This window comes from Gallus gallus, chromosome Z, assembly GCF_016699485.2.
Source record: "Gallus gallus isolate bGalGal1 chromosome Z, bGalGal1.mat.broiler.GRCg7b, whole genome shotgun sequence".
NCBI classification, from domain to species: domain Eukaryota; kingdom Metazoa; phylum Chordata; class Aves; order Galliformes; family Phasianidae; genus Gallus; species Gallus gallus.
The window spans coordinates 11,721,795-11,736,373 of record NC_052572.1 but is presented as its reverse complement, the minus strand read 5'-3'; the positions used below and the strand labels follow the sequence as shown (position 1 = coordinate 11,736,373).

Here is a 14,579-nt window from a genome sequence, read left to right as displayed (position 1 = left end):
GTGTGGGTAGGAAGGTATGTTCCCTTTGTCACCATTCTGATAAACCTAAATGCTAAGTACCTAACCTAAGTATTACATATTTGCATACTGAAGCAATATTCTTGTTAGTGACTTTTAAAATTTTTATTAATTATATCTTAAGTATTAGCTCCTATTGTTCTAGCTGTTCTTTAGTAGCTAGATAGTTACTTCTGTTTGCTCATTTAATTTGGGTCTACCAGCTGAGTAGAGTAGTGAGCTGCTATTAAACATTTAAAAACTATTTCTTGCATTGTATAGTCACCAGTGCTGTCTTGTTACGTCTCTTCAACTCTTTGTTTATCCTGGAGTTTATGACTCTCTTTAAAGCTCCTTCCCAAAAAAATTGTATTTGGTGGGATAGCTATGAGAGTTCTCTATGAGCCTTCATTCCCCGGATCTCCTTGGTTTGGAAGAGACAATTTCAGTTTGTTTACTCCAGGTCTTGTATCAGGGGAATTCTGGGCACATATATATTCCATCAAACTGAGCGGGATAATGTTGTGTTGAGCACAGAATTGCTACAGCCATGGAGGATCTACAACTTAAGCTGATCTAAGTTTTAACTGCTTTTGTGCACATGTATTTGTTAAACACTAAGGATTTAAACTGAGGTTAATTTTCTGTTATCTACCTCCTTGATTTGATTTATCATAAAAACATGTTCTTGAGTAACCTCATCAGCTACTCTTCCTCATCTATAGTAATCTGGAATTGGAGTGTATAGGTAGCTCAAAATTCCTTTAACTGTCCTCCTTTGAGGATGAATTATGTTCAATATGCATTTCTCTGTTTCATACTTAATAAACCAGCTGATTTCTCTCTACAGCTCTCAACTGGAAGAGACCTGACAAAGGATCTCCCATCTATAGTAGTATATATATGAGCTGTGTTATATGTTCTTGCACTTTTAACTGCACGATGCTGATACAACAGAGAGCTTAAGGAGAAGTACTCCAAGGAGGTCTTGCAGGAGGAGAGAGTGAAGAGGAGTATGAGTTGATTTGGACACAAATAACTCTCCTTTGTTTGAGAGATACAATGGAGGGAGCTAGGGAGGAACTTGTTTAAAAGAGCTGAATATCCTAGTCATGACTGCAGCAGAGGAGCCTGTGATATTGTGCTATGGGACAGTTCTAGCAACAAGAATGGACTACCTGGCTTGTCCACATATAAAATAAATCTATTTCAGTCAGGATGCACTGTGCTTATTGTGCACAAGTAGATACCTCTGGTATACAGTGATTGTGGCAGGCTTAGCATTTCAAGGGTGTGCTGAAGTCTTTGCCTATGTGCTACTGAGCCCGCTGTTCATGAACACACAACCCATGGGCTTTCTGAGGCTGCCAGACATCAAGCAGTGTAGCTGAAACTCCTGCTATGGAAGATCAGAAAACAGAGCCAAAAAATCCGTAAATTCCATCTGAATAGAATTTTAAGGCTGTAAAGAGAGGTTTTCCAGCACACATTTGATTTTCTCTGGACATCAGAGTTGCACTGATGTTGGAGTTGTTCCTCATATCATGGGTTACTGCTGCTCAGGCTCTGCAGGAGTGCCATGGTGCTGGCTGCTATGCTGAGCACAGATGCTGTGCTACAGTCTCCGTTTCTGAAACTGGCCCAGAAGATTTACTTCATACAGGGAGTGCTGTTACCTTCCAAAAACCACTCTGGACTACTTGCATCAATCTTTGGTTATAATTTGCAAATATCCCGAGGCATTTTCTAATTTGTGATTTATTTTATAGACATTTATAATCAGATTAAAATATGTAGGGTACCCAATTTGCAGCTCAAAATTAAGAGACTCAAGCTGTCTTGTCACTGCAGAGGGGCCTGGACTTGACTTTGAGCATTTGCACTGCTGCAAGCACAGCAGCCCCTCCTTGGATACTGTGGACAGAAGGGCTACAGTGGGAATGAGGAGTCTGAAGCTGTAAGAACTGATAGACTGAAGGGACTGGGCTCGATCAAACTGGAAAAGAGATTGATGGAAGGAGACCTCATTGTTGCCTTCCAGAATTTAAAGAGACTTTAGAAACAAGAGAGAAATCAACTTTTTATGTGGGTAGATAGTGATAGGACAAGGGGGAATAGTTATAAACTGCGGGAAGGGAGATTTGGGTTCGGTGTCAATAGGACAATTCTTACACAGGGAGTGGTGAGGTGCTGGAACGGGTTGCCCAGAGAAGTTGTGGATGCGTCATCCCTGGAGGTGTTTAAGGCCAGGCTGGATGGGGCCCTGGGCAGACTGAACTAGTATTTGATCTAACAGTTGGAAACCCTACCTGCATCAGGGAATTGGAACCTGATGATCCTTGAGGTCTCTTCCAACCCAAGCCATTGTATAATTCTATGATTCTAATTAAGCAATGAGTAAAATCACTGCTTTGTGAAATGCAGCTTATATTAAAACACTTCGCATACAAAATCCAAAAATATAACAGAATTTGAGTGCTGTTTTAAATATTAAAGAAATAAAAAGTTGAAATTGAAGTTTGTCTTCTGCTATTTTTTAACTCCAGAGTTATTCAGGTAGTGACTTCATTCACCTTTCTTCCTTAGTCAGGGGATGATTTTTTTTCTTTGATAACACGTTCAGAAGTGTTTTTGCTCAACTTAGGCTTCTTAGTCTTCAAATTTTTTCCTTACTATTTGCCTTGTCTGTCTTGAACCACTTCTATATTTACATCTCTGATTTCTCTTCTGCTGTTAAAAACGGACAAGTAATTGCAAAGCTTTTGTAGAGGTTTTGAAATGAAAAACAGTTTTTACTGCTATACAGAATACAACACATACCCAATGCAGGTCAGATAGATTGTATTTTGTGAAGTATTGGTTAGAATTAAGGTATTATTCAGTGCTCTCCAATGTTACTGTAATAATTTTTCATGCCTGGTTTTACTTTACTGCTCCAACCTTCTTGACAAATGTACATATTTTCTCTCCCATAAAGAGTAATTCCCAATAGATAAGAGAACTGGTTTCTTGTAAAGTTTACATAGTTCTTCTCTTGCTTTTACATTTCTTTCTTGCCTGTTTTTCATCAACCGAAAGCTGACATAGCCCTAAACATCACAAAATTCTGCTCTTCAACAGATTCATCTGCCCATCAGTAATCTTTTGTCTTTTTTACAGAACAGTAACACTCAGGAGTTGCAGTCAATGAGACTGAGATCCCTCTGTGCCAAGAAGTTTATGCAAACAAAATAAAAATACAGGGCTCTACTCTGAAAAATGTCTGGTGTAGCTTAATGGAGAGCCTGAAGTTAGACCTTGATAGTTGCCTTTATCTGTGTATTTTGATTCCACCTTAGACATACATTACAAAACATTTTTTTACAAGCTTGACTTCCTTGATGTGCATTTTATATGATCATTTGTGGGATGCTTGAATTATGCATTTGTATCTCTATGGAGCTCGCCCAACTTCTCATTCCTACAAAACTACCTGTTAATTTAACTCAGCACCGATAGTCTAAACCTGTAATTGAGGTATTTGCCACTGAGGATTAAGTTTTTGTTGAAACAAGATATGCCTGTGCCAGACCTGTTTGGGTCATGGAACATAACTCACATGGCAGACTTTGTCAGAAGATTTTAAAGATTTCTTATCCAGTACTTTGCTGATACATGCAAACAACCTGGACAGAATTGAAAGGAAGGATTTCCAGATGTGGAATAGAAGACTGCTGCTTGTCAGGTATAAGGATCACTGTGACCCTTCATTATTGAAAGAAATTATATTCTATCAATAAGGAATCCAGGTTCATGAATGAAATTAGTGGGATCATGTTGTCATCTTTTCAAAAAGATGGTTAGGATGCTTTCAGTCAGTTGGATTTGTTCAGGTAAGCCTCCTATAAATCTTATTATGACTTTGATGAAACTACCTATATCTAGAATCTTCCATCCATTCTACCCACTGGTGAACAGCCTCCTCCAACGTATGAATTTCAAAATGTTCTTCATTTAATTTGATTTCAATGAGGACTTATTTGAGCCTTTTTAACTGACTGACTTCTTATGAGTTGTAATTTGAAGGGTATAGTGAGTGGTCTGTGATTCTGAAAATGTTGTACCAAAGAGGATTGATTTGGCTGTAACTTCCACGTAAATTCTGATACCTCTCACTTCTAAGCATTCAGAATGGAAGGTCACAAAAACAGCAAAGGAAAACCGGCACCTGGAACAGTACTTAATCACAAAGCACCTCAGTCCAAATTTTGACCTTCAAAGTCCCTCTAGATAAAAAAGCTTAGTTGTGGGACTCTATAAAGTTAATGGTCACTTCTCCTTTTTTTTTTTCTTTTTTCTTTTTTTTTCCCCTCAAGTTTCCTAGCTTGTCACAGTTCTGCCTGTGTTTTTCTCAGAACTGCCATGAGATTCACGACAATCTAAGCATCAATTTTCTTATATCCAATCTAAGTACAGGAGAACAAGAAGCTGAGTACAATCAACATGTATATGCAGAGAACCAGCTAGATTTGGAATGCCGTAGGCTACTGTTCTTTCTCCAATGATTTCCTCACTACCTGGGCCTCCCTGCTGTAGATCAGTGATTTAGCCATTAGGATAAAACACTATGCTTCCTTTTCTTCTCTTGGCATATAAATTTCAGTCTTGCACTTCCTTCTGCCCAGTGACACAACTTTGAAAGAAACGGTGGAATCCATCCTAAAACTCAGATTTTGAAAGGAAAAGTGCAAGTCAGTTCCTCAAGAGCCACTGACACTATGTCCAAGGTGATGATTCATATGCTTCCGGATCTTGACTGGTTGGAAATATCTGCTATGATCCAGGCTAACAGAAAGGAGTGGGAGTAGGAGTGCAATCCTCCTTTATTTTACCTCCTGTCAAGATTTAAACAGTTACATGTCTGCTTTGCAGACTTGTGGGGTCACATTTTGAATCTCCCAGCTCTCAACCATGTTCTAAAAAGATACTCAGCTCTGAGATTTGAATTCCATGTACAACTAGCTCCCTTTACTTAAATTTTAGGCTTTGGAGGACTAGGTTATAAGTCTTTCTTTGTTGATGTATATACTCCCAAGTGAAAAAGATTTCAAAAGGCATCAAAAATTATGCAGCAATTTAATCCATCAGTAGTGTTTAGTTAGCACTCCTAGGAAATTCTTCATCAGTAGTTTCACTATAGTCATGCTATAATAGTGTCTGCCTATTTTTTTTTTTAACTGAGTTCTTGTGTATGGTAAAAACTGAGTATATACTAGAGGCAATTTGAAGGAACAGTTTATGTTCGAGTGCAAATACTGTTTATCACATAAGTTGCATCTTTTATAGACCTTTGTGGAAGAAATGAATTTTCAGTTGGGCCAGGTTACTGAAATGGTAAAAAACCAAGCATGCAGTGTGCAACTGCTAAGCTGATTTCCATTTATGGTCTTACAGCAGTACTAATAGGAAGTAGGTAGCCATGTCAAATTTAAAGGAAGAAAATGCGTTTCTTCAATTTATGGAATTGAACAGCATTCAAAAGTTGAATATAACAACTGCTAAGAGAAGAAACATGGTAGTACATCTCCAGAGGATAAGAATAACACTTTGTTACCCTTCTGATTCTCATGTTATCCTTCTGACTTTGACTTCCTTCTGGCTTTTAACTGCTTTCCTTTTCAGTGATATATAGTTCAATTGATCTACTACTGAACTTTTGAATGGCTTCTAAAAGTTAAATACTCTGGGATTTCATCATGTTAATTAGAAGTACACATGTTGTCAGTACCGTTCCAACTCTGCAGTGTTGATCTAATGAAAAAAGTAATCAAGCACCCACAAAAATCAATCTGGAATTATTTTCATTTGTTCCTGCCCCATTTTTCACAGCACCTTCCACAATCAGTTGCCCAGCCGCTTCCTAATACACAATATCAACATCAGTATGTTCTGTGAGAAGCTCATTCAGATAAATTAGCATGCAAAGGAGAAATCTCTAAGCTCCTTTTCTGTTTTTTATCACTTACTTTGTCTTACTGCTCCAAAGCTCAAGGTCAAACTGGCTGGGCAACAAATATGTGACAAAATACGGTAAATGCAAAGGATAATGTGTGAGTTCTAATCTGAAGTTTAACAAAATACAAAATGTGAATGTAATGAACAGGAAAAGAAAGAACTGGGAAAATGGACAGGATATACACACAACTAATATAACTGTACAGACTATTTTTATGCACCTAACCTTGTAAAGAAGGAGTGAGATAACCAAAATTTAATATCTCCTAGCTGCCACTTATCTTGATCTAAAAGTCAATGTTACAGTACAAACTATTAGAACATTTGCATTTGTGTCTTACATTTTTTTAGCAGCCTTATTAAAATTTAGAAGATTTAATTTCATACTGGATTGTTTTCTGTACTTTTTCAAACACTTTCATATAGTAAATCTCACAGACTTTTAGATATCTGATTATTTCAAGAATATTCAATGAAGAAGAAAAAAAAGCTTCAGGAATTAATAAATGACTGAACATGACATCTTAGACTACGCTTTCATTTTGGCCAACTGAAAGGCATTCCAGTGCAGATGGCTACTCATTAAAGTGTTTCAGTAGCTAGGGTGCTAGTAAGAATCTAATGACGTTAAACATTTACTCAGCATACAAGTAACTGGCATTTTCCTTATGATTTTGTATTGCTTTGCAGTCTCCACAGTAACTACAGCACACATAAAGAAAAGTGGGAAGAACTAGATAGTCCTGACAATAGTTCATTTGCCACTGAAATATCTCTTTAGTTCTCCCTAATGCTCACAAAATTACAAACTGTTTCATGGTGGTCTTTCATACAGCCACTGTTTCTTTTGTACGTTATGCTTTGATGGCATGATTACCATGTTCTACGAGTACTGCAGTCAAATTTATCAGTAAATCTCTTTAAAATCACATAAACAGGCTAAATGTCTCTGTTAATGGCCTGAGCTCCACCCTAGAAAGCCTTGAAATTCATTTTGTACAAAGTAGTATTAAATAAATCAATTTAAAGTGAATTTCTAGAGCGAGTTTTGAAAAAGCCAGCAATGCCTACATTTTCACAAGCTGTATGAACAAAACAGTGAATAGATGATTCTCTGGTTTGATTTGTGATCACCCAGAAACGTTACATTTCAGCACCACTTGGCAAGTCCACTGACTGGCCTAATAAAAGCAAATAAGGTATTAAAGTAACACTGAGCATATTTTGCACCTTTGCGAACATCTGCACTGTTACTGAATGTACAGCTGTTATTCAACAGCCACATGTACTGTCATTACTACACAGCATATGGCAGTCTGGCAAGTAGTGCTGGGTTGTTTCATTAACACCAGAGAGCATGATAAGAAATAAAGATTCTGATAATAAATGTACATAATTTTATTTTACAAGTAACCGCTTAACCAGTGTGCTGTTCATATTTCACTGTCTGCCATTTGTTACTGGCTGCTGAAGAGCACAAAGGCAGGTCCTTGTACTTCCATGCACATTCAAAGAATAATCTTTGAATTTTTAACTGTTACTCTGTACTAGGACAACATGTTGTCTGGTTCTTCTTTGTTTGTTGTTGGGTTGGTATTTTTTTTTTCCCAAAAAACCAATAAATACTTTAAAATTTCAAATAGAATTAAGGCTTTGCTTATTTGCTATATTTCTATACATATGTTTTTACTACATTGCTAGGAGGATTCACATAGTAAGAAAGAGCCATTGTGTCGCACAGATTCATTAGGAAAATGCTGGGACAAAGACAGCCTCTGACTTCATAAAAGATGGAATTAATTTTTTCCCAGCTGTCCCTGAGCAATCTTGATTCACTTCTATGTATTTTATCCTTCTTCTGGTATCACATTTTTTCTCTTTACGTTTACCATATTTTCTCACCTAGGACTCACCTCCCACAACATTTCTCCTACCATAATGGATCTCTGCTTTGTTCTTATGCAAATTTTACCAAGGCTGACTTCATCACTGTCACTGTGCACACTGCCAGTGTGCAATAGGGTCAAATTACCTTCTCTTCAATGGATAAAGGAGATCTACCAGTAGCAGAAAGCATATTACTTCTAAGTATAAGATTCTGTCTTTTTTTTTTTTTTTTTAAATCCAGGGGTTCTGTCTACCCATGTATCACTGGCATCCTTTTAGGACTCATTTTAAATTATTGTCTGGACCTGTAGTGTGTTGAGATAGGAGAACCTGCAGCTCTGCACGGCTTCTCACTGTCTAGATCTTTTAGGCTTTTTTTTTTTTTTTTTTTTTTTTTTTAACTGTATGATGAAGGATCATCTACAGGATTTATTTAACTCTGCTTTCTATCTTCATATTACACTTTTAACTGGTTGTTTGTTTGTTTGTTTAAAAGGACATCAGAAAGTTTTGGGATACTGTGGAAGGCATACAGTTGTTGTAGGATATATCCTGTATGTGCTGATCAGCAATTCACAGTTTTTGTGAGATTCCCTGCAATTACAGAGGACTGCATGTCACGATACAGCCAGCCCTGTGCTCCCTTTGGTGGGTGGGCAGCAAGAAACACAAATTGGTTCCCAGAATGAGCTCCGTCTCCGTTCCTCTTGAATAGTGCTACGGTGGTTTCATCTCTATGCAGAAAGTGCTTCTTATTGTACTTGCTCCACAACTTCCTTCTTCACTGAACCCCTTGGTTATAATAGTATTTTTTTCTGTGAACAGCTTCCCAGGAGCTCTGTGAGCTTGGATCTTTCCTTTAGTACAAGTTCAGAATCTACAAGATATTTTGGGGCACTCAGAAGTCCTGCCAGAGCAAAATCTGGACTTGTGTGCATTTCTGGTAAATGGGAGGTTGGTAGCAGAGAATCAAGTGTCCGCTGGAGGAAGGACATCTGAAAGGAAGGCATTTTGGGGACAGGATGATGAAGTGAAGTAGCGTGGGAGAGAGGGCAGCCCCTGAGATTCTGCCAGTAATTTGGCTAACACTTCAAAGGTGGTAAGACTTCCTGCAGATTTTCCATGAGCCACCCTGACATCTACCCTACCTTAAACTGCTCCAGGTCATCACAACACTGAATTCACTAACGGTCAGCTTCCTAAATTCACCTCACACATCTATTGGCTTTTGCTAAGATCTACTGCTAAAAAACCGTATTTTAATATTTCTAGCTGAGCCAGCAGAATCTGTAAAAAATACCTGTAACTCACTTTGCTGACCGTGTTTTTCTCAGTCTTTCAAAGGTCTTCAAAGTAGTTTAAATTTCTCTAAAAATGGCAACAGTTATGATAATGAGAATGATGTACTAGACAGAACCTATCTATGCAAAATGAGAAGTCAGAGGAAACTTTCTTGAGATTTTTAAAAAATAGAGAATAGCGTGCGAGTAATCCTCAGTAAGAGTATTAACTTCTGGAACACTCATAATTGGATTTTTAAAGAATAATTGTTTTTGCATTGAAGCAGCCACTGCAGAAATCAGTTCAGAATTGGACTGCATGCAGACGTTGAGGTAATTGATTGTATTTCTCCTTCTCAAGTGAATGCCACAAAATCTCTGCTCTGTCAGTAAAACATCAGTACTCAAAGAACTGCATGTTGAAGCCATCCGCTTCATAACAAAGTGCTTATTTTCACAGACACTAACTCACCAGACTTACTCAAATGCTTGCTTCAAGCTATAGTCCTGGAAGAGGTCTAGGGCAGATGATCCTATCCACTTGACCTCTACCAGTATGGATCCTGCTCAGCAAATTCAGAAATGTTCTACTAAGTGGGCTTTTTCATCTCACTGTCTAGGCAAAAGCAGCCTAAAATAAATGCTTCTGAAGAAACACTGTTCTCAGTTAAGCTAAAATTTTTATTTTCTGCAGTTGAGTCTCCCTGAAAATTGATGGACTGACAGCCCTAGAAATTGACGTCTTCTACCTGCACAGATTACAGACAACATTAAAGGTCTTTTACCTGAGTATAGTTTAGTCTTTACCTATATTCTCATCTAAGCATCTCTGATGAGACAATCAGCAGTCCTAATGGGTGGGTTATTTCCACAGTGTTTATTGCTCTCTACTAGGAAAGGATTGAGCTCTCCATCTGATTTCTCACAGATCATCAAACAGCTAAGAGATGATAAGAATTCTCTCCAGACTAGACAGATGAAGCTCAGCCACTGAATACGTTCCAAACACTTTAGCCAACTGTTCTCTATTTCTGTATATTTCCACAACAGTGAAAAATAATACAGAAAAAGTTTTACCTTTTTATATCTGCCAAGTGTGAGCATGCTGTTCTAATCACAATGTGCAATGTAAAATTACACCACCCATGTGAGAAAATTTTGAAATATTCCTTCATAGCAACGAGAAGATTCTTATAAGATATTGCAGCAGACAGAGGTGTCTGTAGGTTCTTGACCATAATTTGAGCATCTGAGTCATCACAGGCTGCACATTTTCATCAATTCTCCATCTTGAGTTCCATCCTTACTCTACTCTGCCCTGGCTGTAGGGGGTAGTAGAGACAAGGGCAGATGTTTGTCACTAGTACTCTAAAGCTAATTGGAACATGCAATAGAAGTAAACGCATTTGCGCAGTCTACGTTTCTGTTCCTACAGTGCTAACTTTAAGGAAGTCACCCTGGAGTCTGATGGTAGTGAAAAAAAAATGTAGGATTGCTTTGCTCTTGTCAGTTATTTGCCTCAATTGTATTACTTTGAGTTTGGACAGCGTTTCAAAACCTGGCTAGTTTGTTCTGCCTTTCCCTGTCGTTGTAGATAAGATGTTTATAATTTGTATCCCCAAAATAAATGTTTTGGGACTTTTTTGCATTTTGCATTATTTATGAATGAAAAGTACTTTTGATCAAATACCATTGAGAAACATGAGAGAATGACATCTCTATTGTAGCAACAAAGTACCTAATCTTATCCTTATGTAGACCAGCATAATTTTCTCCCAGAAAAAGAACATCAAAACTGAAAGTGGTTTAAAATAGTCCTACAGTATAGGTATCAAACAACAATAATGGTAAAATTTCAACTCTAAGAAAGATGTAGAAGTAGAGCAAGCAGACTTACGTAGAACAACATTGTCAAGGACATTCGAGTCTATGCGGGATTAGGACATATATCTTTAAGTAAAACATCTGAGTTTTGACAAGCAGTTTCATAGTTTTATATTGCAAACTAATTAAAAATGAAAACAGAAAAAAAGGATGGTAAAACCTTAATGTTCTTGCTCACGGTATGAGTACTTAAAGGAGCATATGGTGTCATTTAGAAAATCAATCTGTATGTAAAGGAAAATTATCAAAAGTGATTATATGGTTATATAAAGTAATATTTTTCTTTTAAAATGGCATATTTTTGTCAGATGATTCTGTCTCTAATGTAAATGTAAAATGTGTAGCTATATTTTAACATTTTGTTGCATTCCTAATCTGCATGCTGTTTGATGTTCTGGATTCCTTTCCATACCCTCTAAGTAGGCATTTAATCAGGTGTTATCTTGCAGTTCTTTGAATAGGTTACATTTCTATTGTTGCCACAATTGCATCTGAAAGATGCATGTGTAAGATTGTGAGCAACAGAGGAAGCATAAGCTTGCACTTACGTTTGATTTGTTTGCATTAGTCATGGGGAAACTAAAAGGACTGAAGCTCTGATACAGAAGTTTGCTCAGAAGTAAGTTAAAGTTTCATTCCAATTTCATCCATAAAGAACTTCTGTTAGTCATTGCAAAGTGTTCATTACCGCGAGACTGGGTAAAGAAAAGTTACATCCTGAGCATTTTGCTGAACCTGCTTTGGGTAGAAGATTTTACTGAGAACATTCTGTTACAGTTATTGAGCCTAATTCCTTAGGAGAAGAGTCTGTAAAACATCTGATCTCTTCCTCCATATTTTTTCTTAGAAATACTAGAATAATTGAAATGGCTCTTCCTGCAGCTTCAACATGCAGCTGCAGGAACCCAAACTCTCCAAGCAAGATCATCCTTATCAGTGCAGAAGAATTTGGAATCTTGTTTGTAATGCAAAACGCCCAGGCAAATTGTCGTCAAATGCAGTGGAGAACAGAATATTCCTACTGAACAAATGACTCACCAAGAATCACAGCAACAACGGTGAAGAGCACAAAGGCATTCCTCAATAAGTAACTTTTAACATCATCCCTTGTTATGCTCTGCACCTTTTTTTTTGCCAAAAGTGTACGTTTCCGGACTCCTTGTTGAAAGCGTTCCATCCTACTTCCAGTTTTGGGATCTTCTCCGTTACCTTTAGTCATTTATCTTGCAGAAAATATTATCTTATAATAAACTTTTATCAAAATCCTTTCAGAAAAATGGGAGACCCTTTTCTGTAAGAGGTGCTGGAGGAGCCTGTAAGACAAGAAATACCAAAAACTGCAATAAGACTTCAGAGGAATGATTAATCACATACTTACATGGAAGCAGATGTTCTTCCCATTTCAATAAAACCTGTATTTATTGTGATACATAAGTTGTTGACTGTGAGAAGAACTCTTAGAAGGAAGGATTTTATATTCTGTTCAGGCAGGCATCCTGTGTATTAAAAAGTTACAATGAGCTTGCCATCATTCTGTAAAAACCAGGGGTAACTTTTTGTGACTCCTAGAGATAGAGTGACATGAACTGGTTACTATTCCTGGAAGTATAAGGCTCTATGAGTTTAAAACTCTATGTCAAGTGTACTTCCCATCTGATCAGGAAATCCTTGCCATTTGAAAAAAGAAAAGAAAAGAAAAAAAACCAAAAAACAAAACAGTCCACCTTCGCTAGAAACACTGGAGAGAAATATTTTGCCTGAATTGGAACATTTAAAATGTTCTGCACTTCAGATGTTTTTAACTGGCTGCCCACATTGTCTGAATTCCTTCTTTTCACATGGCAAAACACAGCAGGAATCATTTATTCATCCCTCAGCCGCTATTTAGAAGGTGTGCCCTTGACAGTTTTATGTTGATAATACTCATCTTTAAAGTGTATAATCTATTTGGAGTACATCTGTAAAGCATTAGAAGTTATATCCCACTTAGCTTGTTGTTTCTGACCGTAATACAAGCTCTCCTTGCACGTAATGTCCAGCAACTACAGGCATACAGTATGATTTCAAGAAATCATGCCACTGAATCAACCATAAAATGTTTTAATATTAAAACATTATTTTCTGTTTAAGAATAAAATATTGACATCTGCTTGGTGTTGACTTATTTCATAATGGAGTCTGCACAAAGGTGGTTTTCCAGACTGAGAATCTGGTTTTCTGAAGTGTTAATATACCAGAATGTTTTTATGAGGAAATCAGAAGTTTCTATCTATGTACAGAGTTAGTTCTTTCCAGTGAAATCTGTCCACACTTAAACACAGTTTAACTGTAACACCTTAGTAAATTGAGTGCCTAAGTATATATTTTTTCTCCTTTGGGAAGCAGTTAGAATATAAATACAAAAGGTTTTGAAAAGGCATGTCTTAGAGGAAATATCATCTTGTAGCAAATTGATTTTATTGAGATTTGATCACTGCTTTTTGAATTACCATATGTTTGGAGACTGGCACGTGAGCGCAGCACTCTGAATTTTAACAGAAGGACACACGCTCTACTTGTTTAGAGAATGAAAACATTTGCAACAGATATTTACATTCCAGCCAGAACATAAGCACTGTGTGCGAGAAGGTTTTTTTCAGAGCAATTAATTTTCACTCTTTTGCAAGAAACAGACTCATTCTGCACGCCTTTTCTCCCTAGACGCCTCATGCACCTAATCTATGGAGCTCTACAGAGCTAACGTGCTCTATAACAACTCAGCGCAAAGGTCAAGAGAGAACGTGGGTATAGGCAGAAGGATCATTATATTAAGGAAAATACAAAGGATAAGAGTGAGAAATGAGGGCTCCCGCGCAGCTGAAGGGTCCGCTCACCTTTTCAAATCTGTGTGGTTCCCTGCGCTGTTGGCAGACCAGGTTGGGATTTCCCAGCAAATGCAGCAGAGCTGCACGGTTCAGCGAGCGGGAGGCAGAAAACTGACAATCCGCATGTGCTGGGGAACGCAGCAACTTACTATCACTGCAACTTAAGGAAAGGGGAGGAGACTGTTAGCCCAGCTCTGAAAAAAAATTAAAGACATCAGGGAGAGGGGAAAGCCGAGCTGCTGGAATATTGATGAGCCTCAGTGCAGTGAGAACAGGGTCACTTTCTTTGTTTTTCCTTTTAGACCATTTTCACGCTTTGTCAATTCAGCTTCATTAGAAATGCAAAATCAGAACCCAGGAAGGACCGAGGATCGCGCACGCACTGGAGCTGAGAGCTTCTCCACTCGGTGCCGCAGGCTGAAAGCTGCAAAGCCTCCACATAATTATATAACACCATCCCTGTGCTCATTAAAATAAATGTTACGATACATTAGCATGACAGCTTGTACCAAAAAGATGCAAGGTGTGATGCTATCAGGTATTTTCTAACCCTTAACAACACCTATTCATGAATACTCATCTCCCAGGGTTGGAACAAGACATATCTTTCAGAAGCAGCTGGAGCACTGTCAAGAGCAGAGAAAAATGCAATCAGCTGTAATTCTTTATACAT

The 14,579-nt window shown here is 37.7% G+C and overlaps 1 protein-coding gene across 1 annotated transcript in view; it reads right to left on the bottom strand.

Moving 5' to 3' along the window:
* Window positions 1–14,062, bottom strand: part of SLC1A3 (solute carrier family 1 member 3) — a 64,329-nt gene extending 50,267 nt beyond the window's left edge. Inside the window, exons 1-2 of the mRNA XM_425011.7 lie at window positions 13,916–14,062; window positions 12,081–12,355 (exon numbers count right to left, since the gene is read on the bottom strand). Coding sequence (XP_425011.2) covers window positions 12,081–12,261 — 181 coding nt within the window. The 5' untranslated portion in view covers window positions 12,262–12,355; window positions 13,916–14,062. The remainder of the gene's footprint in view (window positions 1–12,080; window positions 12,356–13,915) is intronic.
* Window positions 14,063–14,579: the final 517 nt, after the last annotated feature.